Raw genomic sequence first — 25,988 nt, forward strand, 5'->3', positions numbered from 1 at the left:
TCCATCTCAGCTATCGCCTGGGAGCAGCCACGTTCCCACTGGGCTGTGGGAGCTCTGGACCCTCCACACCGTGGTATCGGGAAGGTGTCACCTCCAAACTGGTGACAGGGAGGCTATGGGGCAGCAGAGAAGTGAGGTACTCCTGCTTTCTTCTGGGGAGCCAGGCAGGGGGTCCTGACACTACTTGGTGCCCCCCTAGATGCCAGTGAGCCTCTCCACTGCCCTGCGTGTGGTCGGGACCAGCCTCTTTGCCCTGGCAGTGCTGGGGGGCATCCTCGCTGCCTACGTCACCGGGTACCAGTTCATCCACACAGAGAAGCACTACCTCTCCTTCGGCCTCTACGGGGCCATCCTGGGGCTTCACCTCTTCATCCAGAGCCTCTTTGCCTTCTTGGAGCATCGGCGCATGAGGGGCGAGGGGCAGCCAGTGCAACCGGGGCGTTCCGTGGCCCTCTGCATCGCTGCCTACCAGGAGGATCCTGACTACCTGAAGAAGTGCCTCCTCTCTGTCAAGCGAATTGCTTTCCCTGACCTCAAAGTGGTGATGGTGGTGGACGGCAATGGCCCTGACGACACCTACATGCTGGACATCTTCCACGATGTGATGGGCTCAGAGCGCTCTGGCAGCTACATCTGGAGGAGCAACTTCCATGCATGGGGTGAAGGGGAGACAGAGGCTGGGCTGCGGGAAGGGCTGGCCTCTGTCCAGGATCTGGTTCGTGGCACCACCTACTCCTGCATCCTCCAGAAGTGGGGCGGGAAGCGTGAAGTGATGTACACGGCGTTCCGGGCACTTGGAGACTCTGTGGACTACATCCAGGTGCATGCGTGGGCTGGATGGGCATGGGGGAGATGTGGGCAGTGAGCATCCTGCCTGTATGGAGGGTCTGTGGGTGGAGCAGAAAGAGCCCACAGCAGCACCCAGTTGCCTGGTGCAGGATCCAGCCCCATGCACTGACACAAAGCCCCTGCGACTGGGATTGAAGTACCCAGAGGTGGAGCCCTGTCTGCAGTGCTGCCCAGGGGAGTTTTGCATCACTTCAGCACATCCCCTGGCAAGGCTGGTGCTACTGTGTGTGGCACCACACAGGGTGCCAGGACCCCACATGTGCATGAGGGGAGAGTGGTGGTGGTAGCAGCCAGAGCAGGCCCCACCATGGTGGGGCTGGGTGGCCCAGGGCAGCAGTGGCCAGGCACCACGGGGCTCTCCCGCTCCCTGCCACCGCCTGCCGGTCTCTGGAGCTCTGCCTCGTCTCGCCGGCCGTGGCTCAGGCTTGCCCGGCTGCGGGCTGGGCTGTCTGCTGGGCGCGCGTGGGCGGCGGGAGCGGGGCTTGATGTTCCCTCTGCCCCCAGGTGTGTGACTCAGACACGGTGCTGGACCCTGCCTGCACCACCGAGATGCTCCGAATCCTGGAGGCCGACCCCCGCGTTGGTGGTGTTGGTGGAGATGTCCAGGTAACCCCAGCTGAGAGGGAGGGCACCTAGGAGGGGTGGTGACAGCGGTGAGCGGCCTGAGGTTCAACAAGGGCAAGTTGGTCACAACAGCCCTATGAATTCTCCAGGCTTGGGGCAGTGGCTGGAAAACGCCCATTGGAAAAGGACCTGAGGGTGCTGGTCGACAGCACCTGAAGCTGAGCCAGCGGTTTGCCCAGCTGCCAAGGAGGCCACCAGCATCTTGGCTTGGATCACAGAATATTTAGGGGTTGGAAGGGACCTTTAGAGATCATCTAGGCAACCCACTGCCAAATCAGGTGGCCAGCATGGCCAGGGCAGGGATCATTCCCCTGTACTCAGCACTGGTGAGGCCACAGCTTGGATCCTGGGTTCAGTTTGGGGGCACTTACTCCAAGAAGGACATTGAGGTGCTGGAGCAGGACCAGAGAAAGACAAGGAAACTGGAGAAGGATCTGGAGAACACATCTTGTAAGGAGCAGCTGAGGGAACTGGGGTGGTTCAGCCTGGAGAAAAGGAAGTTCCAGGGAGAGATACCTTCTGGCTCCCTACAACTCCCTGAAAGGAGGTTGGAGCTAGGTGGGGGTCTCTTCCAAGGAACAAGCAACAGAACAGGAGGAAATGGCCTCAAGTTGCATAAGGATGTTTAAGTTGGACATGAGGAACTGTGTGTTTTGGTTGTGGTTTTTTTTTTTTTCGCCCCCCCACCCTTGAGGGGTGTTCAGGTCTGGCCCAGGCTGCCAAGGGCAGTGGTGGAGTCTTCATCCCTGGAGGGGTTTCAAAGAAGTGGAGATGTGGTGTCGAGAGACATGGTTTAGTGGTGACCTGGCAATGCTGGGTTGATAGCTGGACTTGATGGTCCCTAAGGTCTTTTCCAACCTAAACAATTCTGATGCCTGTTTCCCCTGCAGATCCTGAACAAGTATGACTCGTGGATCTCCTTCCTGAGCAGCGTGCGTTACTGGATGGCCTTCAATGTGGAGCGTGCCTGCCAGTCCTACTTTGGCTGTGTGCAGTGCATCAGTGGACCCCTGGGCATGTACCGCAATGCCCTGCTGCAGCAGTTCCTCGAGGACTGGTACCACCAGACCTTCCTGGGCAGCAAGTGCAGCTTTGGGGATGACCGGCACCTCACCAACCGTGTGCTGAGCCTGGGCTACCAAACCAAGTACACAGCTCGCTCCAAGTGCCTGACAGAGACACCCACCCGCTACCTGCGCTGGCTCAACCAGCAGACCCGTTGGAGCAAGTCCTACTTCCGTGAGTGGCTCTACAATGCCCTGTGGTTCCACAAGCATCACCTCTGGATGACCTACGAGTCGGTGGTCACCGGCTTCTTCCCCTTCTTCCTCATTGCCACCGTCATCCAGCTCTTCTACCGTGGCCGCATCTGGAACATCCTCCTCTTCCTCCTGACAGTGCAACTGGTTGGCATCATCAAAGCCACCTACGCTTGCTTCCTGCGAGGCAACGCTGAGATGATCTTCATGTCCCTCTATGCCCTTCTCTATATGTCCAGCCTCCTCCCTGCCAAGATCTTTGCCATTGCCACCATCAACAAGTCAGGCTGGGGCACCTCAGGGCGCCGGACCATCGTGGTGAACTTTGTGGGGCTGCTGCCAGTGTCGGTGTGGGTGGCAGTGCTGCTGGGTGGGCTGGCCTACACTGCTTACAGCCAGGACCTCTTCAGTGAGACCGAGGTGGCCTTCCTTGTCTCAGGGGCCATCCTCTATGCCTGCTACTGGGTGGCCCTGCTCACTCTCTACCTGGCCATTGTCGCTCGGCGCTGTGGCAAGCGGCAAGAGCAATGCGGGTTGGCCTTTGCTGAGGTGTAACCGTGGGGAGCACCAAGGTGACCCTGTGTGCTGGGGTGACCGCCAGTCCCCTCCCCACAAGTGCTGGGCAGTGCTGAGCGCTCCCTCCGCAGCCTTTCTGCTCAAGTCTTGTTCTGTTTTTGTTGGTTTTGTTTGATTCTCCTTTTTCTGTAAAAGGCAGGGAGAGGCCGAGCTGGGCTGGGCGCAACTGCAGTGGTGCTGGCAGCATCCCCTCTGTGCCATACCAATGTGCTGTGTGGAGCACTGCTGGCTGTGCTCCCCCCCCCCCCCCCCATCCTTCCACTCTTTGGTGCTTTTCAGGGGGTCCTCATGGTGTGCCCCCCATTATGGTGCTATGGCAAAACAGCCTCCACATGGCACCTGTGCCAGCACCGCTGGCTGGTGCTGCCCATCTCTGCCCCATGGTTCCTGTATGTGCAGGCACGTACCCACTAGGAGATCCCCCAATAGCTCCCCCCTCCTTTTAGAGGGGTCTGGCTGCCCCGGGAGGGCACCAACTCCCTTCAGCTTTGCCAAAGAGCCAAAGGAGGGGACCCTAACATGTGGAAATTGGGGCCAAATCATGGCTCCATCATCCCAACCCTGATGCGATGCCAGATTTGGGGCTTAGTCATGTAGAGGAGGGTGGGGAAAAAACAGTTCCCACCTTTCCCTTTCCTTGGAAGGTCACCCTGAGCCCTCTTTTTCTGTTTCAGGGCTTTAAACCTTTCTACACTTGAGCTTTTAGCTTGTTTTTGTTTAATTTAATACAAGGTTTTTTAGGAGACTTTTGTAGCTCTTTGATAATCATTGCTGATGGTTTGTAAATTTATTTATTTTTTAACCTGGGGGTGCTGTTTTTTCATATTTTGAAAAGTCTGGTTTTCATATCCTGAGGGATTTGGCGAAATAAAGACTTGCAGAGAAAAAGCCATGTGTGGAGAAGATGTGAGACAGCCCTGCATGGGCTCTGAGGAGGTTCCTGTGCAGTAGGATCCACTTTACCTGGGATGGCAGGTAAGGTTGTGCCCCAGAGCTCAGCAGCTCTTAAATGGGGTCAGTGTCACTGGAACAAGTGACCCATGAAGAGCTCTGAGTGCCTGGACACCCAGCATCTTAAGCTGGCCCCAGAGCCTTCTGTACAGGACAGGGATGACGCCAGCACCAGCCCTGAATCACCCCCACCTTCAGCACTTTGCCTGGCAGCAGAGCAGGGCTCATGACCGCTGGTCTGAGCCCTCACACCTTCTTGGGGATGTTGGTGATGATGGGCTTGGGGCGGGTTTTGAAGAGGAGTTTGGTTTTGATGAGGGCAGTGACGCTGTAGCAGGTGTGTGGCTCTGTGGAGCTGGGATTGGTGCCAGGCTCACCAGCTCCCTGCTTCACCAGGACAGCAAAAGGCTTCTCTAGCTGCACCATCTTCCCGTAGAGGATGTGGTGGCCCACGATGAGCACAGGGACACCCTGAGGAGAGCAGCAAGAGGGTGAGGGTTGTGCACCCTGGGTATTGGGGCTGTTCCCAGTAAGAGAGTGGAGGGCTGCCTCACCTCATGGGTGTAATGCAGGTCTCCCAGCAGGCTCCCTGCCAGCTCACCACTCTGCCGGGGCTCAATCTCACCCTGCAGCTCCACCAGCACCCACTGTGCCAAGCTTCCAGCACCTGTACTGCAGGTGAGAGAAGGAGCATCACCAGTTGCTCCATCCTGGAGCTGTGGGTGTAGAGCTGGGCACTGCTGTGGGGCAGGATCTGCTCCCCATCGCAACGATGTGCAGCCCACCATAGCCTCACCTGGAAATGACAATCTGCACCATGTTCCGGGGCCTCCAAAGGACCTGCAGAGACACAGTCAGTACTGGGGGGAAAGAGGTCAGACTCTGCTGCAGTGGAAGCCCCTCTGCCCAGCTTCTCTTCTCTCTGGCTCCCACATTCAGACCTCCCTCTGGAGGCAGATCCCCTTAAGGCCAGTTCTCCCTCTCTGGACCCCTCAGACCCAAATTGCACCCTGGGCCCTGCAGGGGGTCCCCGGGCACTATGGCCAGACCTACTCATGGGCTCTACAGACCCCCAGTCACATCTCTCGGCTCTGCAGCCCTCCCCAGGAGCTACAGACTACCATACTCAGCCAGCCCCTCCGACTCCTGAAGACCCCCAGGCCAGGTGCGCGGGGCGTTGGTGCCCTCCAGCGGTGCCGGTAGAGCGGGGCCGTACCGGAGCAGCCTAGCCGGGGCCTCTCGGTGTGCTGGGTCTCTCCCACCGCCCACCCGCTTCTCCGAACCCCGGGCCGCTTCTCCAGTCCCGTTCCAACACCCCACACCGGGCCGAGCCCTGCGCTCGGCAGCGCCCAAATCTCCCGCCAGGCCGCGATTCCGCCTCCGGTCACCGGGCAGGGGTCCTTCCGCTTCCGGGTGCGCCGCGCACGTGGGGGCTGCGCGGGGCGGAGCGGGGCTGGGACCCGGAGGGACCGGGGCCGCGACGGGGGCGGTGGAGGGGGGGTTCCCCGCTATGGGGGAGTTCGAGGTGCACCGCGTGCGGTTCTTCGGGCTGGTGCCGGCCGGGGTGCGCTGCTTGGCCTACCAGCCCCGCGGCGGCCGCCTGGCGCTGGCCCGCACCGACAGCGCCGTCGAGATCTACAACTTCGGTGCCAACTACTTTCAGGAGAAGGTGAGGGGGCCGTACGCACCTGTACCAGGTCGTGTAGCAAAACAGTGGGCCATACGGAGCTGGACCGAGCCAGACTGGAATATACCTGGCTACACGCAGTTGTGTCCGGCTATATGGGACCGTACTGGGTTGTACTGAGCCGTATTAGGCTGTGCAGCAGGATAACGGGCCCTGCGGAGCTGCAGCGAGCCGTTCGCGGTTGTGTCGAGCCCGGCTATACTGAGCCGTATTGGGTTGTACCCAGCTATGCTGGGTTGTACCTGGCCATACAGAGCCAGAGTGGGTCGCACCCAGGCGCACTGGACTGTGCGGGGCTGTACCTGGCTGTACACATCATATGGGGCTGTACCGGGGCGTATTGGGCTGTACTGGGGCGTATTGGGCTGTACTGAGTTGTGTGAGCTGCAGCACCTTGTACTGGGCTGTACCAAGCTGCCATGCAGCAGGGTAACAGACATGCTTCGGCAGGTGATCCCCGGACATGAGACCCGATCGGTGGAAGTGCTGTGCTGGGCGGCAGGAGACCGTCTGTTCGGTGCTGGCCTTAGCGGGGACATCACTGAGTACGACCTGGCCCGGCTGTGTGTGGCACACTCTGTTGACGGCTGTGGGGGACCCATCTGGAGCATGGCAGCTAATGGCAGTGGCACCCAGCTGGCAGTAAGTGCGGCCAGGATTGGCAATGGCACCAGGACGCTCTTGCAGACCTGGGGTAGTGGTGACTGGTGAGGGTCTATTTGTCCTGCTGGGACTGACCCCAGTGCTCCTGCAGATTGGCTGTGAGGATGGCTCCATTAAGCTCTTCCAAGTTGTTCCTGATGGCATCCAGTTCGAGCGGAACCTGGACAGGCGGAAAGGTGAGTCTGGGAGGGCTTGGTGCTGCCCCAGTCCTAATGACCATGTCCATGGGGTGACATCTGGAGTTTCCTTGCCTGCAGGACGCATCCTGTGCCTATCCTGGCACCCATCGGGCTCTCACATAGCAGCTGGCTCCATCGACATCCTCCGTGTGTTTGATGTCTCTTCAGGTAACTCACACCCTGAGGGCTGAGCATGGCCTCTCCCTGGCACCACTGGCATGTTCTGTACCGGGCGGGTGATCCCTGTGTCACCCGCAACCCTCTTTTCCACTCCCCAGGCCTAACAGTGCAGACGATCATGGTGAACTACCGTGTGCAGAAGGTGAAGCGTGAGTGCATTGTGTGGAGCATTGCCTTCCTCTCCAGTGGCACCATCATCACCTCAGATTCCTTCGGGAGGGTGCAGTTCTGGGACTGGGAGCAAGGGACGCTGCAGGACTCCCACACTGTTAGCACCTCGGCTGCCCTCTCACTGGCCGTGTCAGAGGTGGGCAAGTTCCCGTGTGTGTCACTCAGCCCTGTCTGGGCTCCTCTGTGCTTGACCTGAGACACTCAGTAAGGGCTGGGTGTGAGGCTGCTGGTCCCTTTTGTTCTTCCTGCTCTGCAGCCACTAACCCTGTTTCCCACATCAGAATGAGGACAGCATGATCGTGGGCACCTCCACTGGTGCCACCTACCAGTTCCAGCTGCTGCCAGTGAAGATAGACAGCCAGGAGAAGCGCTGGGTGCGGACAAAGCCCTTCCAGTATCACACTCATGACGTGCGAGCCGTAGCTCACAGCTCCACAGCTCTCATCTCTGGAGGTAGGACCAGCCTTGGTCACCAGGAGGGCTTGGGGCTCTCCTGCTACTGGTGTGGCTGAGCTCTGCTTGGCTTCCAGGCCTGGATGCCCAGCTGGTGATCCGCCCCCTGATGGAGAAGATTAACAAGAAGAGCTATGACGTAGCCCTCCGCAAATTCACCTTCCCACATGTGAGTGCTGCTCTGAAGCAGGGGCTGGTACCTGCCAAGTCTGACTCTTCCTGCAGGAGAAGGCTGGCCCTCCCTGCCCCACCAGGTCCCCTCCCTGACCCTGGCATGTCTGGAGGCTCCTGCCGTGGAGCAGGTAGAAGTTGGTGAGCTTGTCTTGCTGGTCCTACTGGGTCTCCATCTCTGCGCTCCCATCCCACGGGACCTGAGTCCTTGCTTTTCCCCACCCCAGTCTCTGGCACCCTGGGGCATTTTGGCTTTGGCCCAGGCTTTCCAGGTAGGCTGTGGGTTCACGTCAGTCTCCCCATTTCTGCCCACAGCGACGCCTTGTCTCCTGTGCCAGGAAAGCCCAGCTGCTTCTCTTCCAGTTCTCCCAGCACCTGGAGCTCTGGAGGCTTGGCTCCACTGAGGAGACTGGTGAGTTGTAAGGCCAAACTCTCCAGTCTTACCCCCATGACAGAGCCAGCAGCATTTGGGGCATGAACTATCCTGTTTGGGCAGCAGAGGGTTGGTTTAGGTTGACCCTTTTCTTCTCCAGAGCCCTGCGCTGGTGATGGCCACAGCCCAGGCTGTGTTTCCCAGCATGGTGTGTGTTTGGGCACTGGGTGAGCTCATGCTACCAGCAGAGTTCAGCCTCATAGGAGTTTGGGGAAGAGTCTGGGCTCTCCCTTGGGCACTGCCCTCAAGATCCTGAGCTGCTAAACAGGACTTGCGCAGTTTCCCAACTGTCACTGATACAGTTTCTTGGTGTTCTAGGAAAGGATGGCGAGGTCCTCCCCTTGAGCCGCATGCCTGAGCATCTTGTGCAGCTCAAGAGCAAGGTAGGGTTTGGCCTAGGGGCCTGTCCTGGTGCCTACCCTGTCCGTCCAGCAGCCGAGCTGTGTGTGCCAGGCTGCTGAGGGATCTCCCAGGCCCTGCTCAGCCCCTCTGCCTTTCTAGGGTCCAGAGCACATCTACTGCAGCTGTGTCTCACCTTGTGGCACCTGGGTTGCCTACTCCACAGCCTCCCGCTTCCACCTCTGCCGAGTGCAGTGTGAGGGCAACAGCATCAGCATTAAGAAGGTGAGGAAGGTGACTGGCTGACCTGAGGAGGGGTGGTGGGTTGCTTTGGGGTCCCAGAGGGCTGGCAGGGCCAGCATGGGTTGAAGGTAGCAAGTGCTAGCAGCCACCTACCACTGCCACCCTGCTTTCTTCCCCCTTCAAGGTCCCTAAAGTGCCCAAGCTGCTGCTCCCAGCCTACCAGCTCCAGTTCTCCTCCGACTCTCACAGGCTTTTCATCGCCTCTGCTCGAGGCTCTGTCCACGTCCTGCAACTGCTGGAGCCAGGGGACTGCAAGCATCTGCACACGCTTCAGCCGCCCTCAGGTTTGTGCTGGGAGGAAACCAGGAGCACTGGGGTCCCTGGGCTCCATGTGCCCTCCCCAGTGTGGATGCAGGGACAAGCGTGTCCCCACATTCCTGTCCTGGGATGTGTGGGTCCTCCTCCCTACCCAGCAGCCTCTCCTCTGTGCCACCCTCATGGCCTGACATGAGGGCTGGGGGCACATGGATCTTGATGTCTTCTGGGGTGGCTCTGGGACTCCAAGCTCCTATTCCAGCTGCTGAGGATATTCTCACAGGGTCCTCCGAGGCTGTCTACCTGCTGGCATCAAGCACAGATGGGCTCTGGCTGGCTGCAGTTGGTGGGGACTGGGTGATCCATGTCTACAACTTGAAGTTCTTCAAGGTAGGAGCAGGAATGACTCTGGCAGCTGGATGGTGGGAGGGTTCAATGTGTAGATCCCACTCCTAAAGCAGGACTGGGGGTGGGTATGAAGGAAAGGGGGGCGGGGGGCTCAGAAGTGGTTCCAGCTGCCTCATTAGCACCATCCTCCTGTCTCACAGTATCACTGCACAGTGCCCATGTACAACTGCGCTGTGACGGCCCTCGCCATCCATCCTCTCATCAACACCCTGGTTATTGCCTACTCAGACCAGCAGGTAGGAGCTCTCCCAGTCACAGCCCTTGTCATTCCGGTCCTTTCTCTGTGGCTCTTTCCTTGGCTGCAGGAGACCCATGTTCCAGGCAGATGCAGGGCCCTGGCTGTCCTTCACTATCCCTGGCGGGACCCTTGCCAGAGCCCATATGCCAGCGTGGGGGTGATGCGAGGGAGTACTAGACCTCACAAGCTTCCCGCTTTCCCTTCCTTCTTCCACCTTTCCAGCTGTTTGAGTTCAGCATCCTCAAGAAGAAATACACATCCTGGAGCCGCATGGTGCAGCACCGCGGGCTACACAAGTCCTGGCTGGAGAGAGATACGCCCATCACCCACATCACCTTCAACCCCAAGAAACCCTCACACATCCTGCTCCACGACCTCTACATGTTCTGTGTCCTCGACAAGTCCCTGGTGAGCCCCCGTGCCTCTGTGAGAGGGATGAGTTTGTGCCCATGACATCTCCCCAGCCCAGTCTGGGTGTCCTAGTTCTCACTAGGAGTGGTGGTGGTCTGGGCAGTGCCAATCAGTGTCATACACTCTCTTCACAGCCCCTGCCAAAAAATAGTACCCTCCTCATGAACCAGACCACGCTGAAGCAGCTCCCAGAGACTGCCCGGAAGCAGGAGCTCCATGCCTTCAAGATCTGCAAGAAGTTCCAGGTGGGTGATGCTGTTGCTTGTGTGCTCCACCTGCTCTTGTGCTCCCGGTGCCCAAGTAACACAGCAGAGCTTGGTCTTGGTCCCCATCACAATGCAGCCACTTGCTGGGATCTCATGAGCTCCACTTGCCTGGCAGTTCCTGCAGCCCTGAGAACTGCCTGTGGGTACAAGCAAACCAGAGCCAGCTGCAGGACAGTTGGCATGCCCTTGCCAAGCTGAAGAGGTGCAGGGCTGGCACCATGTTCTCATCTCCTGCCCCTTGCCTGTCCTGCAGCCCCTGCTCTTTGTGGATCTGTTGGATGAGAAGTGCCTGGTGGTGGTGGAACGGCCCATCATGGACTTCAAGACACAGTTGCCCCTGCCCATCCAACAGAAGAAATTTGGTACCTGAGAGCAGAAGGAGCTGCTCCAGCTGCAGGAACCATGTGTATGTGGATTTCCTCAGGAGCTGTAGGAATAAACCCACCGTTCTGCGTGGCTGTGGGCACAGGGCTTGTCTTTAGAGAATGATTTGGCATGGAAGAGACCTTTAAGATCATTGAGTCCAACTGTAACCTAGCACTGCCGTGTCACCGCTAAACCATGTCTCACAACACCATGCTTCCTCAACTTTGAAACCCCTCCAGGGATGGGGATTCCACCACTGCCCTGGGCAGCATGGCTCAGGCCTTGACAACCCTTTTGGGGACGAAGGTGTTCCTCAAGTTCAGCCTAAACCTCCATGGTGCAACTTGAGGCTGTTTCCTCTTTTTCCTTGGGAGAAGTGACCGACCCCCACTGGGCTTCAACCTCCTTTCACGGAACCGTGGGGAACCAGAAGGTCTCCCGTCAGCCTTCTTTTCTCCAGGCTGAACAACCCCATTTCCCAAAGCCACTCTTCACAAGACATCTTCTCCAGACCCTTCACCAGTTTTGTTGCCTTTCTCTGGACCCCCTGCAGCACCTCAATGTCCTTCCTGGAGTGAGGGGCCCAAAACTGAACCCAGTATTAAAGGTGTGGCCTTACCAGTGGCTTCAAAGGTCCCTTCCAATCCAATCTTTGATTCATCATCTCAGTGTCCTTGATTTCATAGGAGTGGGTTAGATTGGTGTTGACCTGAGCAAGAGGATGTGGCCACCTTGTAGGGCTCTCATGCCCTTCCAGTGCTGAAGAGAGGAGGTGGCACCCTCTATCTTCTCTCTTCCCTGCTATGTCATCACAACCCAGTGGCTTGGTGGCCGCTTTTGCAGTGACACCAGTACGCCCTTGTCCAGTTTCTGCTTGGTTGGACCAAGGTGGCCACTTAGTCTGGAAGGTGTAAGGCACCTCAGAGGAGTAGGATCAGGGACTATGGGGAGGGGGTGAACTGGGGCTTTGGGAGGGTTGTATGACGTAAGTGGGGCTTGACAGGGCGAACGCGGAGCGTGAAATAAAGCGCGCAGCGTGGCTCCCTCGTCTCCCGCACGACCAATCCCGGCGGAGGAGCGCTGCCTCTGCTGCGATTGGTCGCGCGGAAGGGAGACGAGGAGCTTCTTAGCCCCGCCTCTCCCCCGCTACACAGCCAATCACAGCGCGCCATGCGGGCGAGGGGCGTAGAAGCGTAATCACGCCCCCCGAAAAAGCCACGCCCCTTCTCCCCGGTACTCGGCGACGGTAGCGGTGGCAGCGGCATGGCCGTGTGGACCCGGGCTAGCAAAACGGGGCTGTTAGAACTGCTTTTAAGGGAACGCTGGGTACGGGTAGCGGCGGAATTAAACGGGGAATCTTTGAATTTAACGGCGGAACCGGGAGGATGTGAAACGGCGGCGGTTAACGGCGTAGTTAACGGCAACGCAGAGGCAACGGCAGCTCCCGGTTGCGTGAGGAGGGTGCGGGTAGTGAAAGCGGAAGCGGGAGGGCTTGGTATTAGTATTAAAGGAGGGAGGGAGAATCGTATGCCGGTGCTCATCTCTCGGATCTTCCCCGGTTTGGCGGCGGAACGGAGCGGGGCTCTCCGTTTGGGCGACGCTATTCTTGCTGTTAATGGTGTTGATCTCCGGGATGCCACCCACGATCAAGCTGTCCAGGCGTTGAAGCGAGCCGGGAGGGAGGTCATTCTCGAAGGTAACAGCTAACGCCCCCTCTCCCCTTCTCTCCTGTACCGGCCCTCTCTATCGGGTGTCCCCTTGTCCCATTACCAGGTCCTACAACACTCCCTTGCCGCTGTCACCGGGTTTCTGGACCGCTCCTTGAGGCTCTTTTCCGATTGCAGGACCCTACTTCCCCCAGCCCACCTCCAATACGTCTGGGTCCCCCCCAAAATCCCTCAACCCCGGTGCTGGGTCCCAGTGTGTCCTTGTTTGGCATGGGGATAGGGGTGTCCCCTCCCAGCTTGTGGTCGGATAGGGACCCCTCTCAGCTGGGGACACGGATGTGCCATCTCTGCTGACTGTGCCCCCCAGAACAGAGCTAGGGGACCCTGAGACAGAACTGGGGTCTCTTGGCTCCAGCATCTCCCCAGGACAGGGTTTCCCCCATCGTTGGGGACAGAGCATCTGGGGTGTGTGCTTTTGCCCCCGAGTCCCCAGGGGTGGCCTTGGGCTCTGCCTTGTCCCTGTGAGTTCTATGTCCCTTTGAGCTCAATGTCCCTGTGAGTTTTGTGTCTCCTTTTGCTCAGTGTTGCTGTGTGCCCCACGACCCAGTGGGCTCTATGACCCTATGGGCTCCGTGCCTATGGTGCAGCCAGCTCAGGGCCAGCCTGGTACAGCTACCAGCTCCTGCCCGACCTGTTTCTGGCAGCCCAACAAGCTCAGACAGGACCCGCCTGGCCCAGCGGCATGTGGCACAGGGACTCATGCCATAGAGCATCACATCAGAGGCATCCAGTAAGACACAAAACTCATGTGCCATGGATCATGGTGGCCCATGCAGGTCTGTGGTGGCACAAAGCATTGGCATTGTGGCAAAGCTGTGTGTTCTCCAGGGTGTGAGGGTGTTCCATGGGTGGACACTGGGCTTGGGTGCTGGTGCCAGTCAGGCTGGGCTGACCCCAGTGGTGAACACTGCTGCTCACCCACCTGCTTCTGGCACACTGTGCCAGCATAATGAGAGGCAGGTGGGCTTCCTGGCACAGCCATGCTTGGCATAGGATGGCTTTGTGTGGCTCGACCATGGCAGGGGTCTGTGAGTGTTGGGTTTGGTGTCAGGGCCACCAGCAAGGCAGGACTCTGTGCCTCCTTCCCCTCGCTCCTGCCTCGCACTGCCTGGTTGTTTGATCCTGTCCCACAGGAGCTCCAGCCCTGCAGTGTCTTTGTCCCTCGCTTCCGCCATGGGCACTGCAGCAGCCCCCCACTTCCCTTACAAGTCAGGGCTACAGGGCTGCTCATGGCTGCCCCACAGCCTGGCAGGACCGTCTGGTGGCTGTCTGGCATCTATGGGCCCTGGAGAGGAGCTGGCAAAGACCTTGGCTATGCCATCCTGCCTCGTCCCCCCTTGCCAAGGTCCTGGAGGTGTGACCACCCTGGCATGTGCTAGGGCTTCACCTTACTTGGTGGTAGAGGATGGGATCACCAGCTTTGCTCCAGCTCCCCAGTAGGGTTGGTAGCACAGGGCTGGGCTACACGGGCCCATACTGGGCACCTTCTTCCCAAGGTGTGTGCAGGCCCAAGGCACGCTCTGGCACATTGTGGGAAGGGAGCCTTTCTGCTCCTGCGGGCAGAGCTGGTGGGCACACAGGTTGGCCAGGCACTGGTGAAGGGGAAGGCTGGTTGCAAGAGTCAAGCCGTATGGCAGCAAAAGCAGAAACTTTGTTGTTTCCTCTCTGGGTGCTGGTGGCAGAAGAGGACTCCAATGAACTGATGCCACCCAGGTGGTGCAGAGGGTCTCAGCCCTGGCTGGTGCTAACCTGGTGCTGCCTTGCAGCCAGAGCAGCTGTCTTCCTGCCTCAGGCCAGGCGAGGGGTGCAGATGACAAACGGGTTTCCTTTGTGGTGAGCGCATAGGCGGGGCGGCAGTGGCTGTGCTGTGCTGGCTCTGCACTGTCCACGGGCTCACCGGGAGCAGAAGAGATGGCTGCAAGTGTCATGCCCTGATGCCAGTTTTGTGCCCACTGGCATGGGGAGTTTTGTGTTCCTGCACATGCTGTAGCTATGACCCCCTGAAAGCAGGGAGCCGGCTCTGCTGCCATCCTCGCCAGCAGCTGTGGTCTTGCATATCTGCTCGGTGCTGTGGTGGCCAAGCTTGCACAGTGACTACCTGGTAGTTCCAGCTGCCACTGACATCCACCAGCATGGCCAGCAGCACCCTGGCGTGATGCTCAGCCTCCTGAACTGCAGGCTTCTCAGCTCCACCTCGTGTCCTCTGGACACACCCAACAGTCCTCCCTGATCCAGGGGCTCTCAGTGAACCCAGCCTTTGGAAAGGTAGTGGTTGCTCCCCAGTGGAGCTTGGCACTGGCACTGCAGGGTTGTGGCACTGGAGGCTGGAGCCCTGCTAGGGGCTGGCTGGAGGTTGCAGGCTCTCGGCTAGTGCTGGAGGCAGCTGGCAACATCTGGTAAACATCTGCCAAGTAGCCCCATGGTGGGAGCTGCTGCTGGCCCCGGCGCTGCTGTGTCCTGCCTGTCCAGGCAGCAGGATTAGGGGTGCGCGGGCAGCGGTAATCCTGGGATCAGTGTGGCTGGAGGCTAATATTAACTCGTTTGATGCCCGCAGCAAGGACAAGTGCCTCATGGCAGCGTGTCCCCAGCCCACCGTGCTGCTCAGCTTGGCAAATCTAGTGGGAAGGTGGGTGGCTGGCACCGTCCTGCCTGCTCTCCATCCCCACTGGCACCTCTCTGCCTGCACTTCATCCCCACCATCATCTTCCTACCCATTGGCATCTCCCTGCCCATGCCATAGGCAGATGTTATCTGGGGGATTTGCAGCCAGTGAGGCCTGGGCCAGGGCTGTGTATCGCAGCAGGACAACCAGCAAAGAGCAGGACCTGGGCCCCACCACCATCGTTCCCACTCATCAAAGAGCTGGTTGCCAGCTGGACTGGCTCTGGTGTGGTGGTGTGCCGGCTCTGTGGACACTTTCACAGCAGCAGGGAGCTTCTCTTCATGGATTGCAGCTTATTTGCTTTTTCTTGGTTGTTTTTAACTCCCTGCTGCCCCAGGGTGTGGACGTTGCTGTTCCCAGCATGTTCCTGCGTTCGGGGATCTCACGGCATGCATGCTGGCTGGGGAGCCACGTCCGGGCGGGGGTCCAGCACCGGCTGCAGGCTTGCTCACAGCTTTCCTGCCTGGCCAAGTGTCCCATCCCACCCTGGCGGCCTCACCCCGGCTCTGGCAGCCGGCTCGGCTGACACTCCTGACTATCTTTTGAGGGTGTCAGCGCTCCCCGAGAGGGGCAGCCAGGGCAGCCGTCAGCACTGGTGAGCCTGCAGCAGCACCATGACCTCACAGTCACCCCATCCAAAGCTGGGGTGTGCTCTGGGTGCTGTAACCTCACCAGAGCTGCTCTTTGGTTGGGCTGGGTGGTGTTTGGGGAGGGACAGTCAAGGGGGAATAGGAGTTGGTGCCTCCTTCCTTCCTGTCTGGAGAAGAGCATGGAGCCGGGATGTCCTGGCTTCAAACTCCTTCTCCTCCTCCTTGTCCTGCTGTTGTGGGCAGCACCATGGAGTCGTCTCTCCATCAGCACTCGTGGTGCTGGAAACTTGGGACCGTGCCGTCCTGGCAGTGCAGCTGCTGGCGCGGCTCAGGATGGGGCTGCAGCCTGACCTCCTGCCCGGCCCCATTGTGCTGGGCGTCTTCCCTTTCCGACACTGGCTGCTGGTAGACGGGACGAGCCGCCAGTGCCTTTCTACAGCTCCCAGCATCTTCATCGTGTGCAGGGTGGAACACTCTGGCTGTGCCCTGGTCCCCAGAGCTTCTGCACCCCTGGCTGGCAGGGTGGGGTGCCCTGTTCCTCTGCTTGTGATATGAGAATGGGTGGTAAATTCAGCTCCCTGGGCATGAACTGTGCTGTGGGAGGTCCTGCACTCACCCAGGGCTGGCTGAAATTCCCTTCTGTGGGCAGAGCATTCCTTGAGTGCGAGACCCCTACCCAGCCCTAACCTGTCCTCTCCATTCTGCCCCCAGTGAAGTTCATGCAGGAGGTGACCCCCTACATCAAGAAACCCTCTCTGGTGTCGGATCTGCCATGGGAGGGGGCCACCCCACAGTCGCCCAGCCTGAGTGGCAGCGAGGACTCAGGATCCCCCCAGCACCAGGGTCCCCGTGACCGCAAGGTGATCCCCCTGAAGATGTGCTTTGTTGCCCGGAATCTCAGCATGCCTGACCTGGAGAACAGGTAAGGGTAGGGGCTGTCCCTCCACCTGGTGGTTAGAGTCAGAGAGTTATTTTTGGTTGAAGAATGTCCAGCTATTAACCCAGCACTGCCAGGTCACCACTAAACCATGTCCCCTAATACTGTGTCTCCTCAGCTTTAAAATCCATCCAGGGATGGGGACTCTACCACTGCCCTGAACAGCCTGGGCCAGGCAGGCCTAGGCAACCCTTATGGGGAAGAGATTGTTCCTCATGTCCAATCTAAACTTCCCTTGGTGCAAGTTGAGGTCATTTCCTCTTGCCCTGTGGCTTGTTCCTTGGGAGAAGAGACCAGCCCAACTTGGGTCCAACCTCCTGACAGGCAGTTGTAGAGAGCCAGAAAGTCTGCCCTCAGCCTCCTTTACTCCAGGCTGAACAACCCCAGTTTCCTCAGTTGCTTCTCATGAGACCTGTTCTCCAGACCCTTCACCAGCTTCCTTGCCCTTCTCTGGTCCCACTCCAGCACCTCAATGTCCTTCTTGGAGTGAGGGGCCCCAAGCTGAACCCAGCATTCAAGCTGTGGCCTCACCAGTGCTCAGCAGAGGGGGACAATCCCTGCCCTGGTCCTGCTGGTCATGCTGTTGCTGATCCCAGGCAGGATGGTGGTGGCCTTCTTGGCACACTGCTATGTTTGTTGACATGAGGATCCTGTTCCCTGTGGAGCCTCCAGGACAGTCTAGGGGCTGCCCCTTGCTGACACCATGACTGCTCATTTTTTTCACTGAGCCAGGAAAGGAAAATCCAGGGGGTTTGGCCAGGACCAGGCTGCACTGTGCCCTCCCCAGGACAGCTGGCAGCCTCCCCCTGCCCATGGAAAGGGGGGCCTTACAGATCCCCCCAGCTTTGCCAGCCAGCACGCCTAGCACCCGGCTTTACTGGTGGCTCCCTGGCACAGCCAAAGTCCCAAAGCAGTGGGGCCAGTTTGCAGTGCTGGGCATGGGGCACACCGCCCCTGTCCCAGCCAGCACCATGTCCCTTGCAGGCTGATCGAGCTGCACTCGCCGGACAGCCGGAACACCCTGATCCTGCGCTGCAAGGACACGGCAACAGCACACTCCTGGTTCACAGCCCTGCATGCCAACATCACTGCCCTGCTGCCCCAGGTCTTGGCAGAGCTCAATGCCATGCTGGGCACCAGTGGTGCTGTGGCTGGTGGCAGGGAGGTCAAGCACATTGCCTGGTTGGCTGAACAGGTACGTGCTGCTCATGCTGTTCTGGGGACAGGTGCTGTCTCATGCCATCCCTGGGGATGGCAGTGCCACTGGCACTGTGGTTACAGCTGCAGAGCCCTGCCACCAGCCTGGGCACCAGGCTCAGCTACTCTCACCTTCCCAAGTATGCCCTGGCCAAGAGAGAACTTCCCATGCTCTCAAACCTTTCTGCCACTGGGGTTTTCAGGCTGGAGATGCTCCTCATCCCCTCACATTTCCACCAATTTACTGCCCAGACACCATGGCAAGCCCAGCCCCATCCGTGGGGTCCCAGTGTCTCCTCCTAGGTTGGCTTTCTGTGATGACCACCTTTGGTGGTACCTCACATAACTTTACATGGTTGCTGCTAACAGCCTGGCAATGCGGAGCTGCCAGCTTGGGGTCCGCCCAGCTGTGGGTACAGGAAGTGGGGTGCCAAGGCAGTGGTGGATGCCAGCAGATGCCCGGTGCTCCTTGCCATGGCCTCGTGTCTGTTTCAGGCGCGCCTGGATGGAGGGCGGCAGCAGTGGCGGCCAGTGCTCATGGCAGTGACAGAGAAGGACCTGCTGCTGTACGATGGCATGCCCTGGACCAGGGATGCCTGGGCCTCCCCGTGTCACAGCTACCCGCTGGTGGCTACCAGGTGGGCTTGGTGGGCTGGAGCACAAGGACCTCTTGGCAACATCCAGTTTCTTATCTTGCTGGAGCAGGGACAGACCTTGGAACAGTGATGGGCATGGGGTGGCATGGTGCTGCCATCACACCCATGGCACCCTCCCCACAACCTCTGTCCATTCTTCCCCACCTCAGGCTGGTCCACTCAGGCTCAGGCCGACGCTCACCCGCCCTGGGCTCCGAGCTCACCTTTGCCACCCGGACAGGCTCTCGCCAGGGTGTGGAGATGCACGTCTTCCGTGTGGAGACACACCGGGACCTCTCCTGCTGGACACGTGTCCTCGTCCAGGGCTGCCATGCTGCAGCCGAGCTGATCAAGGAGGTCACCGTGGGTGAGTGCTGTGGGGTCAGGAGGACCCCCAGAGCTTCCCTCTTGGGGTGCAGTGGGTCCCAGGTGGACCCAGGGCATCTGGCAGGCACAGGGTGGGCAGCATGGCTGAGCCGTGCCTGTGGCTGCAGGGTGCATGCTGGGCGGGCAGGATGTGCAGCTCTCCATCCACTATGAGTGTGGCTTCACCATCTGCCGCGAGGAGCCGGGCACTGGCGCTGGCACCGTCCTCTTCCGCTACCCCTACGAGAGGCTGAAGATGTCAGCAGATGATGGCATCAGGACTCTCTACCTGGATTTCGGGGGCCCTGAGGGGGAACTGGTGAGGAGATGGGGGCAGGGCTTATTCCTCCAGGGGTGTCTCCTGCTTCTCCCCCATCCCTGCATCATCCTGACCTGCTGGGTACTGCTGGTGGGGAGTCCCCAGCCCAGGTGCCCCTTGGAGTGTTTGGGTGCTGGCTGGGGGCTGACCCTACTCTCCTTCTCCCCCTCAGGCTCTGGACCTCCACTCCTGCCCCAAGCCCATCGTCTTCATCCTCCACACCTTCCTCTCTGCCAAAGTCACCCGCATGGGGCTGCTGGTGTAGGTGCCCTGCCCATCTTCTGACAGCTGGGGAAACTGAAGGGGACCCTCCCCCAGTCTCTCCTTCCCCACCAGTGCCTTGCTGGGGCCAGAACTTGCTGCCCCAAAAAGCCACCAGGGACACAGCAGGGTGGCTTCCCAGGATGGGGGCGGTGAGCCTTTCCTGCTCCACACCATCAGTTCCAGCCCCCCGGTGTTGGGGGGTCACAGACACCAGCTTTAATCCCCATGGGCCTGAAGCCATCACTGATCTCACCACCTGTGCCTTGGATTAGGGCGAGTCCACTGTCCCACACACACTGGGCAACGCCTGGTGCTTCATCCACCCACTTTTGGGGGACCCAGCACCCTCCCTGCCTTGGGGCATCTCCAGAGGGGGTCACGTTGTCCCCACATGGGGTAGGTGTGGGCTGTCAGGGCCCCCTATAGCTGCAGCACAGGGTCTCCTTGCCCTAGTCAGGGTGGGGGATGCACAATCATCTTGGTGTGTTCACAGGCACAAAAAGGGCTGCCCTGAGCCCTGGGGTGCTTGACCCTGTGGCACACGCCGGGGTGGAGGTGGGGGCTCAACCCCCTTCCCCCCTCCAATTGCTGCTGGGGGGTACAGCTGTGAGCCTCCAAACCTCCCAAAGCCACAAAACAAATGTTGTATCTCTGCTGTCCTGGGCAGAGGGGCTGGGGGAACCAGAGACTTGCCCTTCCCCAAGCTGTTCTGCCCCATGGGCCCCCTACCAGACACCACAGCCTGTGCCCCCCATCGTGGGAGCTACCTGTGGGGACTCACAGCCCCCTGGGGGTTTGGGACAGGTTGCGTAGATTGATGCACTTTCGCTTTTTGTACTACCCCCACCTGCCACCAAGGGGTTGTAGCTTCCACAGCCCAGGGTGCTGGGGGGAGCCCTGGGCAAAGTGGGAGTGGGGAACCCCACCCCAGGCTCCTGGCTGAGGCCTCAGTTACCCCTCAGCCAAACTCCACTTGCACAATTTTCTGCTTCCCATGGGGCTGTGCTGGGTGGGGGATGCCAGGGGGTGCCAGCACACAAGCACTACAAGTTGTGATCACCTCTCCCCCCCAGCTCCAGCCCTGGGCCCCCCCACTTCCCCCTTCTATTTTTGTACTCTTTGTAAATCACTATTTATACCAAATTGCATTTTCTGGGGATTCTGAGTTTCACTTGCGGGGGGGGAAGCTGTGGGTGTGGCAGTGTGTGTGTATGTCTGCTTGGGGAAAGGGCAGTTAATTCCCAGTACAGCACATGGAGGTAGTGGAGTGACTGGAGAGGGTCTTGTGGTGGGAGTGGTTGAGGCAGTGGGGGGCGGTGAGGTGTTAGATATCTGCAAGTACCTGGGGCTGTGTGTCAATGGACACACAGGATGTTGTGTGTGACACAGGGTGTGGATGTTTGCAGGGGGTGTGCAGGGAGGGAAGTGTGTGCATGTGTGTGGGTGCTGGGAGTCCTGGATTCACAGAAGGGTTTGGCTGGAGGAGACATTTGAGAACATCACGTCCAACCATTAACCCAGCCCTGACAGGTCACCACTAAACCATGTCCCTCAGCACCACATCTCCATGGCTTTGAAACCCCTCCAGGGATGGAGACTCCACCACCGCCCTGAGCAGCCTGGTCCAGGCCTTGACAATGCTCAAAGGGAAGAAATTGCTCCTCATGTCCAACCTAAACCTCCCTTGGCACAACCTGAGGCCATTTCCTCTCATCCTGTCACTGATTCCTTGGGAAAAGAGACCAACCCCCACCTGGCTCCAACCTTCTGTCAGGCAGTGGTAGAGAGACAGAAGGTCTCCCCTTAATTTCCTTTTCTCTAGGCTGAACAATCCCAGGTCACTCAGCTGCTCTTCACAAGACTTGTTCTCCAGACCCTTCACCAGCTTTCTTGCCCTTCTCTGGTCCCACTCCAGCACCTCAGTGTCCTCCTTGGAGTGAGGGGACCAAAACTGAACCTGGGATTCAAGGTGTGACCTCGCCATTGCCTAGTAGAGGGGAATGATCCCTGCCCAGGTCTTGCTCACCACACTATTGCTGATCCAAGCCAGGATCCTCTTGGCTTTCTTGGCCACCTGGGTACATGCTGGCTCATCTTCTAAATTAACAATTACCAGGGAATTAACACCACACTCTTTATGCACCCCAGGAGACCCTGCACCGGTACAGGCCAAGGGTTGACCTGCTGGAAAGGAGGTCTGTGGTGAAGGACCTGCAAGTGCTGGTGGGCAACAAGTTGCACATTACCCAAGAAGGCCAAGGGTCTCCGGGGGTGCATGAAGAGTGTGCCCAGCACGTCGAGGGGGATTCTCTTCCCACTCTGCTCTGTCCTGCTCAGGCCCCACATGGAACATTGTGTCTGGTTCTGGGCTCCTCAGTTCAAGAGAGAAGGAACCACTGGAGAGAGTCCAGTGGAGGCAACAAAGATGCTGAGGGGACTGTGAGAAGGAGAGGCCAAGAGACCTGGGACTCTTTAACCTGGAGAAGAGAAGGCTCTTCTCAGTGGTCAGAAAGATCTAAAGGGTGGGGGGCAAAAGGATGGGGCCAGACTCTTTTGAGTGAGTGGTGCCCAGCCACAGGATAAGGGGCAGCAGGAATAAACTGGAACCTAGGAGGTTCCATGGGGAGAAACTTCTCTGGTGTGAGGGTGCTGGAGTCCTGGAGCAGGCTGCCCAGATTGGTTGTGGAGTCTTCTCAGAAGAGATTCCACACCTGCCTGGACATTGTGGTCCTGGGCAGGCTGCTGTGGGTGACCTTGCTTGAGCAGGGGGTTTGGACGAGATGATCACCAGCGATCCCATCCAGACCCAGCACGCCGAGATCGATCACTCGGAGCCTGCGGCAGCCCGGGCGTCCCTGGCTCGGCGCGGGAGGGGGCGTGGCTTGCCGTGACCCCTCCTCTCGCGTGCCGGCGGGCGCCGGCAGGGGGCGCTGTGGCGCTCAGCGCCGGGGCAGGAGGGGTCCGGTCCCGCGGGCCCCGCCGCCGCCGCCGCTGCTGTTGCTGCCGCTACCGCCGGGCCGGAGCGGGCCGCGCTAAGGAGCGGCCACACCGGGCGATGAGATGACAATGTCCACCCTGCAGGTATGGCTGGATGGGGGTGCTGCCAGGGCCGGGCTGTGTCCTGACGGGGCCTCTTGTCGCGTCGCTGGGAGGCCGCTTCGGGAGGCCTCACCCGGAGGTGTCGAGGAAAGGCCTCGCTCGGTGCCAGTCGAGGAAAGGCCTCAACCGGTGCTGGTGCGGTGCCGGTCGGGGAAAGTCTTCACCCGGTGCCTGCGCGGTGGCGGCCGGGGAAGGGCTTTACCCGGTGCCGGTTAAGTGATGGTCCGGAAATGGCCTCACCGGGTGCCGGTGTCGATCAGAGAAAGGCCTTGCTCGGTGCCGGAGCGGTGCCGGCCGGGAACAGCTTCTCACGGTGCCGGTCGGTGAGAGGCCTTACTTACCTCGTGCTGTTCGGTGTAATGCCTCACCCAGTGCCAGTGCCAGTGCCAGTGCCAGTGCCAGTGCCGGCCGGGGAACGGCCTCACCCGGTGCCAGTGCCGACTAGAGAATGGCTTCATTCTGCCCCGGTGCCAGGCCCTATTAGGGCAGCCTCAGCCCACTGCCGGTGGTGAGGAAGGGGCCTGGTTCTGCCGGGCGCTGTGGAAGAGTCCCCGATGTGAGCAGGCCAGGCCCAGCCCGGCTCCCTCGGGGGTGTTGAACATAATCATCCTGCCTTGGCCCGGGTGCCAACCCCAAAGTGTTGCTCCCCGGCTCACGATGCTGTGTCCTCCCCTACCAGAAAGCCATCGACCTGGTCACCAAAGCCACCGAGGAGGACAAGGCCAAGAACTATGAGGAGGCACTGCGTCTGTACCAGCATGCTGTCGAGTACTTCCTGCACGCCATCAAATGTGAGATGGGGCCACTGTGGCCCCTGGTACTGCCTTGGAGGCTCTGGAGGGGTTCAGAGTGGGCTGTGGCCTGGGGCCACAGGTGATATTTGGGAATTCTCTGCAGATGAGGCTCACAGCGACAAGGCAAAGGAGAGCATCCGGGCCAAGTGTGTGCAGTACCTGGACCGGGCAGAGAAACTGAAGGAGTATCTGCGCAGCAAGGACAAGCAGGGCAAGAAACCTGTCAAAGAGTCACAGAATGACAACAAGGGGTGCGTGGGGGAGTGAGGGACACCCTACCCACCACTGGAGCTGGCAGGATGCTGCTGGTCCTGTTCCTGACTTGTATACCCTCTCCCCAGGAGCGACAGTGATAGTGAGGGCGAGAACCCCGAGAAGAAGAAGCTGCAGGAGCAGCTGATGGGTGAGGGGCTGTGGAGGACACAGCAGCACTGGTGGTCTGTGGGGCCAGCAGTGGGGCTCCCCAGTGGCCATGCAGGGAAGGGAACGTGCTGTGGGTTTGGAGCCCAGGGGTGTATTGCTGGAGCGTGGTAGCTCCCCACAACTGGTCTCTGTGCCAAGGGGCAGTGTGGGTGGGGGGGTTTGGTGGGGTGCAGATGGGAGGAGGGAGGCTCTGTCTTTCCTGGCAGATCTTGGAAGCGTGGTGCCCATCACACAGGTGCCATCATGATGGAGAAGCCCAACGTGCGGTGGAGTGATGTGGCTGGCCTGGAGGGAGCCAAGGAAGCCCTGAAGGAAGCCGTGATCCTGCCCATCAAGTTTCCACACTTGTTTACTGGTGAGGGCCGTGGTGGCACCACAGCTGCTGCTCACCCATGGAGACAGCGCTGTGGGGTGCCAACTGGGGTGGGCAAGTGCTGGGAGGTGACCCCAACCATGATGCTGGCCTCTGTCGCAGGGAAGCGCACACCTTGGCGAGGGATCCTGCTCTTTGGGCCGCCTGGCACTGGCAAGTCCTATTTGGCTAAGGCTGTGGCCACCGAGGCAAACAACTCCACCTTCTTCTCTGTATCATCCTCCGACCTGATGTCAAAGTGGCTGGGAGAAAGCGAGAAGTAAGTGAGCAGCAGAGGTGGGTGGCTGCTGCAGAGTGGCTCCTGATGTTCCCACCAACTGGGCTGGCAGTGCCAGGGCCACCAGCATTGGTAAACCTTGTTAATGGGTCCAAGAGTAGAGCACAAGCCCTCCTGAGACTCCACAGCCTGGGGATGACTCTTCTCCCACCATGGCACTTGCCAAACTGGTGTCAGCACAGGGTCACCAGGGTGGGCAGGGGCAGGAGGAGCTGGTGGCACAATGGACTTATCACCTCAGGGCTCCTGGGGCCTCTGGGTGGTGTTGGTGGGCCCTGACTCCATATCCTGCCCTTGTTTCCAGGCTGGTGAAGAATCTCTTTGAGCTGGCAAGGCAGCACAAACCCTCCATCATCTTCATCGATGAGGTGGACTCACTCTGTGGCTCCCGCAATGAGAATGAGAGCGAGGCAGCAAGGCGCATCAAGACTGAGTTCCTGGTGCAGATGCAGGGTGAGAGAGGGAGCAGGAGGGGGTGGAAGATGCTGCCAGACACCTGAGTCTCACAGTTCCCCAGGGATTGCTCTGAGCCATCTATCATTGTCCCTGGGCAGGTGTGGGCAACAGCAGCGATGGGATCCTGGTGCTGGGTGCCACCAATATCCCCTGGGTGCTGGACTCGGCCATCAGGAGACGGTGAGTAGGACATGATGTGGGTGAGGGAGTCTGGCAGGGTTTTGCAGCTCAACTCACCGCCCTGCCTGCCATCCCACAGGTTTGAGAAGCGGATCTACATCCCCCTGCCTGAGGAGGCTGCCCGCGCCCAGATGTTCAGGCTGCATCTGGGCAACACCCCACACAGCCTGACCAACGACGATATCCAGGAGCTGGCCCGCAAGACTGATGGCTACTCGGGGGCTGACATCAGCATCATCGTGCGGGATGCTCTCATGCAGCCTGTCCGCAAGGTGCAGTCAGCCACCCACTTCAAAAAGGTGAGTGGGGGGTCTGCTCCTATCTGGGGGTCTGTCCCTGAGGCTGGTGTCAGTGCCATGGCCACCACTTGCCTCTGCTGCAGGTCCGTGGTCCATCCCGCACCACCCCGGGTGCTTCTGTGGACGACCTCCTGACACCATGCTCGCCTGGTGACCCTGGTGCCATTGAGATGACCTGGATGGATGTGCCCAGCGACAAGCTGCTGGAGCCCACTGTCTGCAAGGTGAGTGTAGCCACCCTGGCACAGGCACCCATCATGCCATGTGCAGTTCCCACCCCATCATGGCACAGGGGCTGAGCTGCCCACCTGCTCTGTTGCAGTCAGACATGCTGCGCTCTCTGGCTACCACCCGCCCCACTGTCAACACTGAGGATCTGCTGAGGGTGAAGAAATTCACGGAGGATTTTGGACAGGAAGGTTAAGGAGTGTGTGGGGGGGGGCAGGTGTGAGGTTGAGGCAGCTGCATGGCAGAGCCTCCCTTCACATTCCCCTCCCTGTGCTGGCTGTGCCAAACAGGTTCATCTTGCGCTCACTCTCACCCCATCGCACTGCAGCACCCTGCAGCGGGGTCATGGGGAGCACAGCCTGGGGGAAGAGGCTGACACT

General features: G+C 59.5%; 5 protein-coding genes across 7 annotated transcripts; 4 read left to right on the plus strand and 1 right to left on the minus strand.

Annotated features, from left to right (window-relative positions):
- The first annotated feature begins 199 nt into the window (after positions 1 to 199).
- HAS3 (hyaluronan synthase 3) lies at positions 200 to 3,287 on the plus strand. The gene is made up of 3 exons (XM_054389698.1): positions 200 to 820; positions 1,354 to 1,455; positions 2,364 to 3,287. Exons 1-3 carry the CDS (start codon positions 200 to 202, stop codon positions 3,285 to 3,287), a joined length of 1,647 nt encoding a protein of 548 aa, XP_054245673.1.
- Positions 3,288 to 4,505: 1,218 nt separating this feature from the next.
- CHTF8 (chromosome transmission fidelity factor 8) lies at positions 4,506 to 5,078 on the minus strand. Its single transcript, XM_054389853.1, has 3 exons — positions 5,056 to 5,078; positions 4,814 to 4,931; positions 4,506 to 4,730 (listed from the first exon to the last, which is right to left on the minus strand). The coding sequence occupies exons 1-3, from the start codon at positions 5,076 to 5,078 to the stop codon at positions 4,506 to 4,508; spliced, it is 366 nt and encodes a 121-aa protein (XP_054245828.1).
- Positions 5,079 to 5,769: 691 nt separating this feature from the next.
- Positions 5,770 to 10,874, plus strand: UTP4 (UTP4 small subunit processome component). 2 transcript variants are annotated; one of them, XM_054389637.1, is made up of 16 exons: positions 5,770 to 5,928; positions 6,397 to 6,588; positions 6,701 to 6,785; positions 6,867 to 6,956; positions 7,067 to 7,275; positions 7,421 to 7,592; positions 7,670 to 7,761; positions 8,079 to 8,175; positions 8,515 to 8,579; positions 8,698 to 8,820; positions 8,963 to 9,122; positions 9,377 to 9,483; positions 9,642 to 9,737; positions 9,962 to 10,159; positions 10,285 to 10,395; positions 10,670 to 10,874. In XM_054389637.1, the coding sequence occupies exons 1-16, from the start codon at positions 5,770 to 5,772 to the stop codon at positions 10,784 to 10,786; spliced, it is 2,073 nt and encodes a 690-aa protein (XP_054245612.1). In that variant the 3' UTR covers positions 10,787 to 10,874. The 2 variants fall into 2 exon arrangements, with proteins under 2 accessions (XP_054245612.1, XP_054245610.1); XM_054389635.1 differs by having other exon boundaries at positions 9,962 to 10,147.
- A 1,165-nt stretch (positions 10,875 to 12,039) lies between these two features.
- On the plus strand, positions 12,040 to 19,480 carry SNTB2 (syntrophin beta 2). The gene is made up of 7 exons (XM_054389733.1): positions 12,040 to 12,478; positions 16,473 to 16,683; positions 17,683 to 17,893; positions 18,391 to 18,533; positions 18,701 to 18,897; positions 19,025 to 19,215; positions 19,388 to 19,480. Exons 1-7 carry the CDS (start codon positions 12,046 to 12,048, stop codon positions 19,478 to 19,480), a joined length of 1,479 nt encoding a protein of 492 aa, XP_054245708.1. The 5' UTR covers positions 12,040 to 12,045.
- A 3,009-nt stretch (positions 19,481 to 22,489) lies between these two features.
- On the plus strand, positions 22,490 to 25,985 carry VPS4A (vacuolar protein sorting 4 homolog A). Of its 2 annotated transcripts, none has more exons than XM_054389555.1 (11): positions 22,490 to 22,560; positions 23,258 to 23,369; positions 23,476 to 23,623; positions 23,714 to 23,775; positions 24,031 to 24,150; positions 24,271 to 24,427; positions 24,750 to 24,898; positions 25,000 to 25,081; positions 25,161 to 25,380; positions 25,464 to 25,604; positions 25,703 to 25,985. In XM_054389555.1, the coding sequence occupies exons 1-11, from the start codon at positions 22,540 to 22,542 to the stop codon at positions 25,802 to 25,804; spliced, it is 1,314 nt and encodes a 437-aa protein (XP_054245530.1). In that variant the 5' UTR covers positions 22,490 to 22,539; the 3' UTR covers positions 25,805 to 25,985. The 2 variants fall into 2 exon arrangements, with proteins under 2 accessions (XP_054245530.1, XP_054245531.1); XM_054389556.1 differs by having other exon boundaries at positions 25,707 to 25,799.
- Positions 25,986 to 25,988: the final 3 nt, after the last annotated feature.

This window comes from Indicator indicator, chromosome 19 (genome assembly GCF_027791375.1).
Source record: "Indicator indicator isolate 239-I01 chromosome 19, UM_Iind_1.1, whole genome shotgun sequence".
Lineage (NCBI taxonomy): Eukaryota > Metazoa > Chordata > Aves > Piciformes > Indicatoridae > Indicator > Indicator indicator.

Bases quoted from the DNA above. Each gene is read 5' to 3' on its own strand.
- HAS3 (XM_054389698.1), top strand. From the start codon at position 200: ATGCCAGTGAGCCTCTCCACTGCCCTGCGTGTGGTCGGGACCAGCCTC. The intron at 821-1,353 runs GTGCATGCGTGG...CTCTGCCCCCAG, and splicing joins ACTCTGTGGACTACATCCAG to GTGTGTGACTCAGACACGGT. The intron at 1,456-2,363 runs GTAACCCCAGCT...TTTCCCCTGCAG, and splicing joins GTGTTGGTGGAGATGTCCAG to ATCCTGAACAAGTATGACTC.
- CHTF8 (XM_054389853.1), bottom strand. From the start codon at position 5,078: ATGGTGCAGATTGTCATTTCCAG. The intron at 4,932-5,055 runs GTGAGGCTATGG...TCTCACCTGCAG, and splicing joins GTGCAGATTGTCATTTCCAG to TACAGGTGCTGGAAGCTTGG. The intron at 4,731-4,813 runs GTGAGGCAGCCC...TGCTCTCCTCAG, and splicing joins ACCTGCATTACACCCATGAG to GGTGTCCCTGTGCTCATCGT.
- UTP4 (XM_054389637.1), top strand. From the start codon at position 5,770: ATGGGGGAGTTCGAGGTGCACCGCGTGCGGTTCTTCGGGCTGGTGCCG. The intron at 6,957-7,066 runs GTAACTCACACC...TCCACTCCCCAG, and splicing joins TGTGTTTGATGTCTCTTCAG to GCCTAACAGTGCAGACGATC. The intron at 9,123-9,376 runs GTTTGTGCTGGG...ATATTCTCACAG, and splicing joins CACGCTTCAGCCGCCCTCAG to GGTCCTCCGAGGCTGTCTAC.
- SNTB2 (XM_054389733.1), top strand. From the start codon at position 12,046: ATGGCCGTGTGGACCCGGGCTAGCAAAACGGGGCTGTTAGAACTGCTT. The intron at 12,479-16,472 runs GTAACAGCTAAC...TTCTGCCCCCAG, and splicing joins GAGGGAGGTCATTCTCGAAG to TGAAGTTCATGCAGGAGGTG. The intron at 17,894-18,390 runs GTACGTGCTGCT...TGTCTGTTTCAG, and splicing joins TTGCCTGGTTGGCTGAACAG to GCGCGCCTGGATGGAGGGCG.
- VPS4A (XM_054389555.1), top strand. From the start codon at position 22,540: ATGACAATGTCCACCCTGCAG. The intron at 25,381-25,463 runs GTGAGTGGGGGG...CCTCTGCTGCAG, and splicing joins CAGCCACCCACTTCAAAAAG to GTCCGTGGTCCATCCCGCAC. The intron at 25,605-25,702 runs GTGAGTGTAGCC...GCTCTGTTGCAG, and splicing joins TGGAGCCCACTGTCTGCAAG to TCAGACATGCTGCGCTCTCT.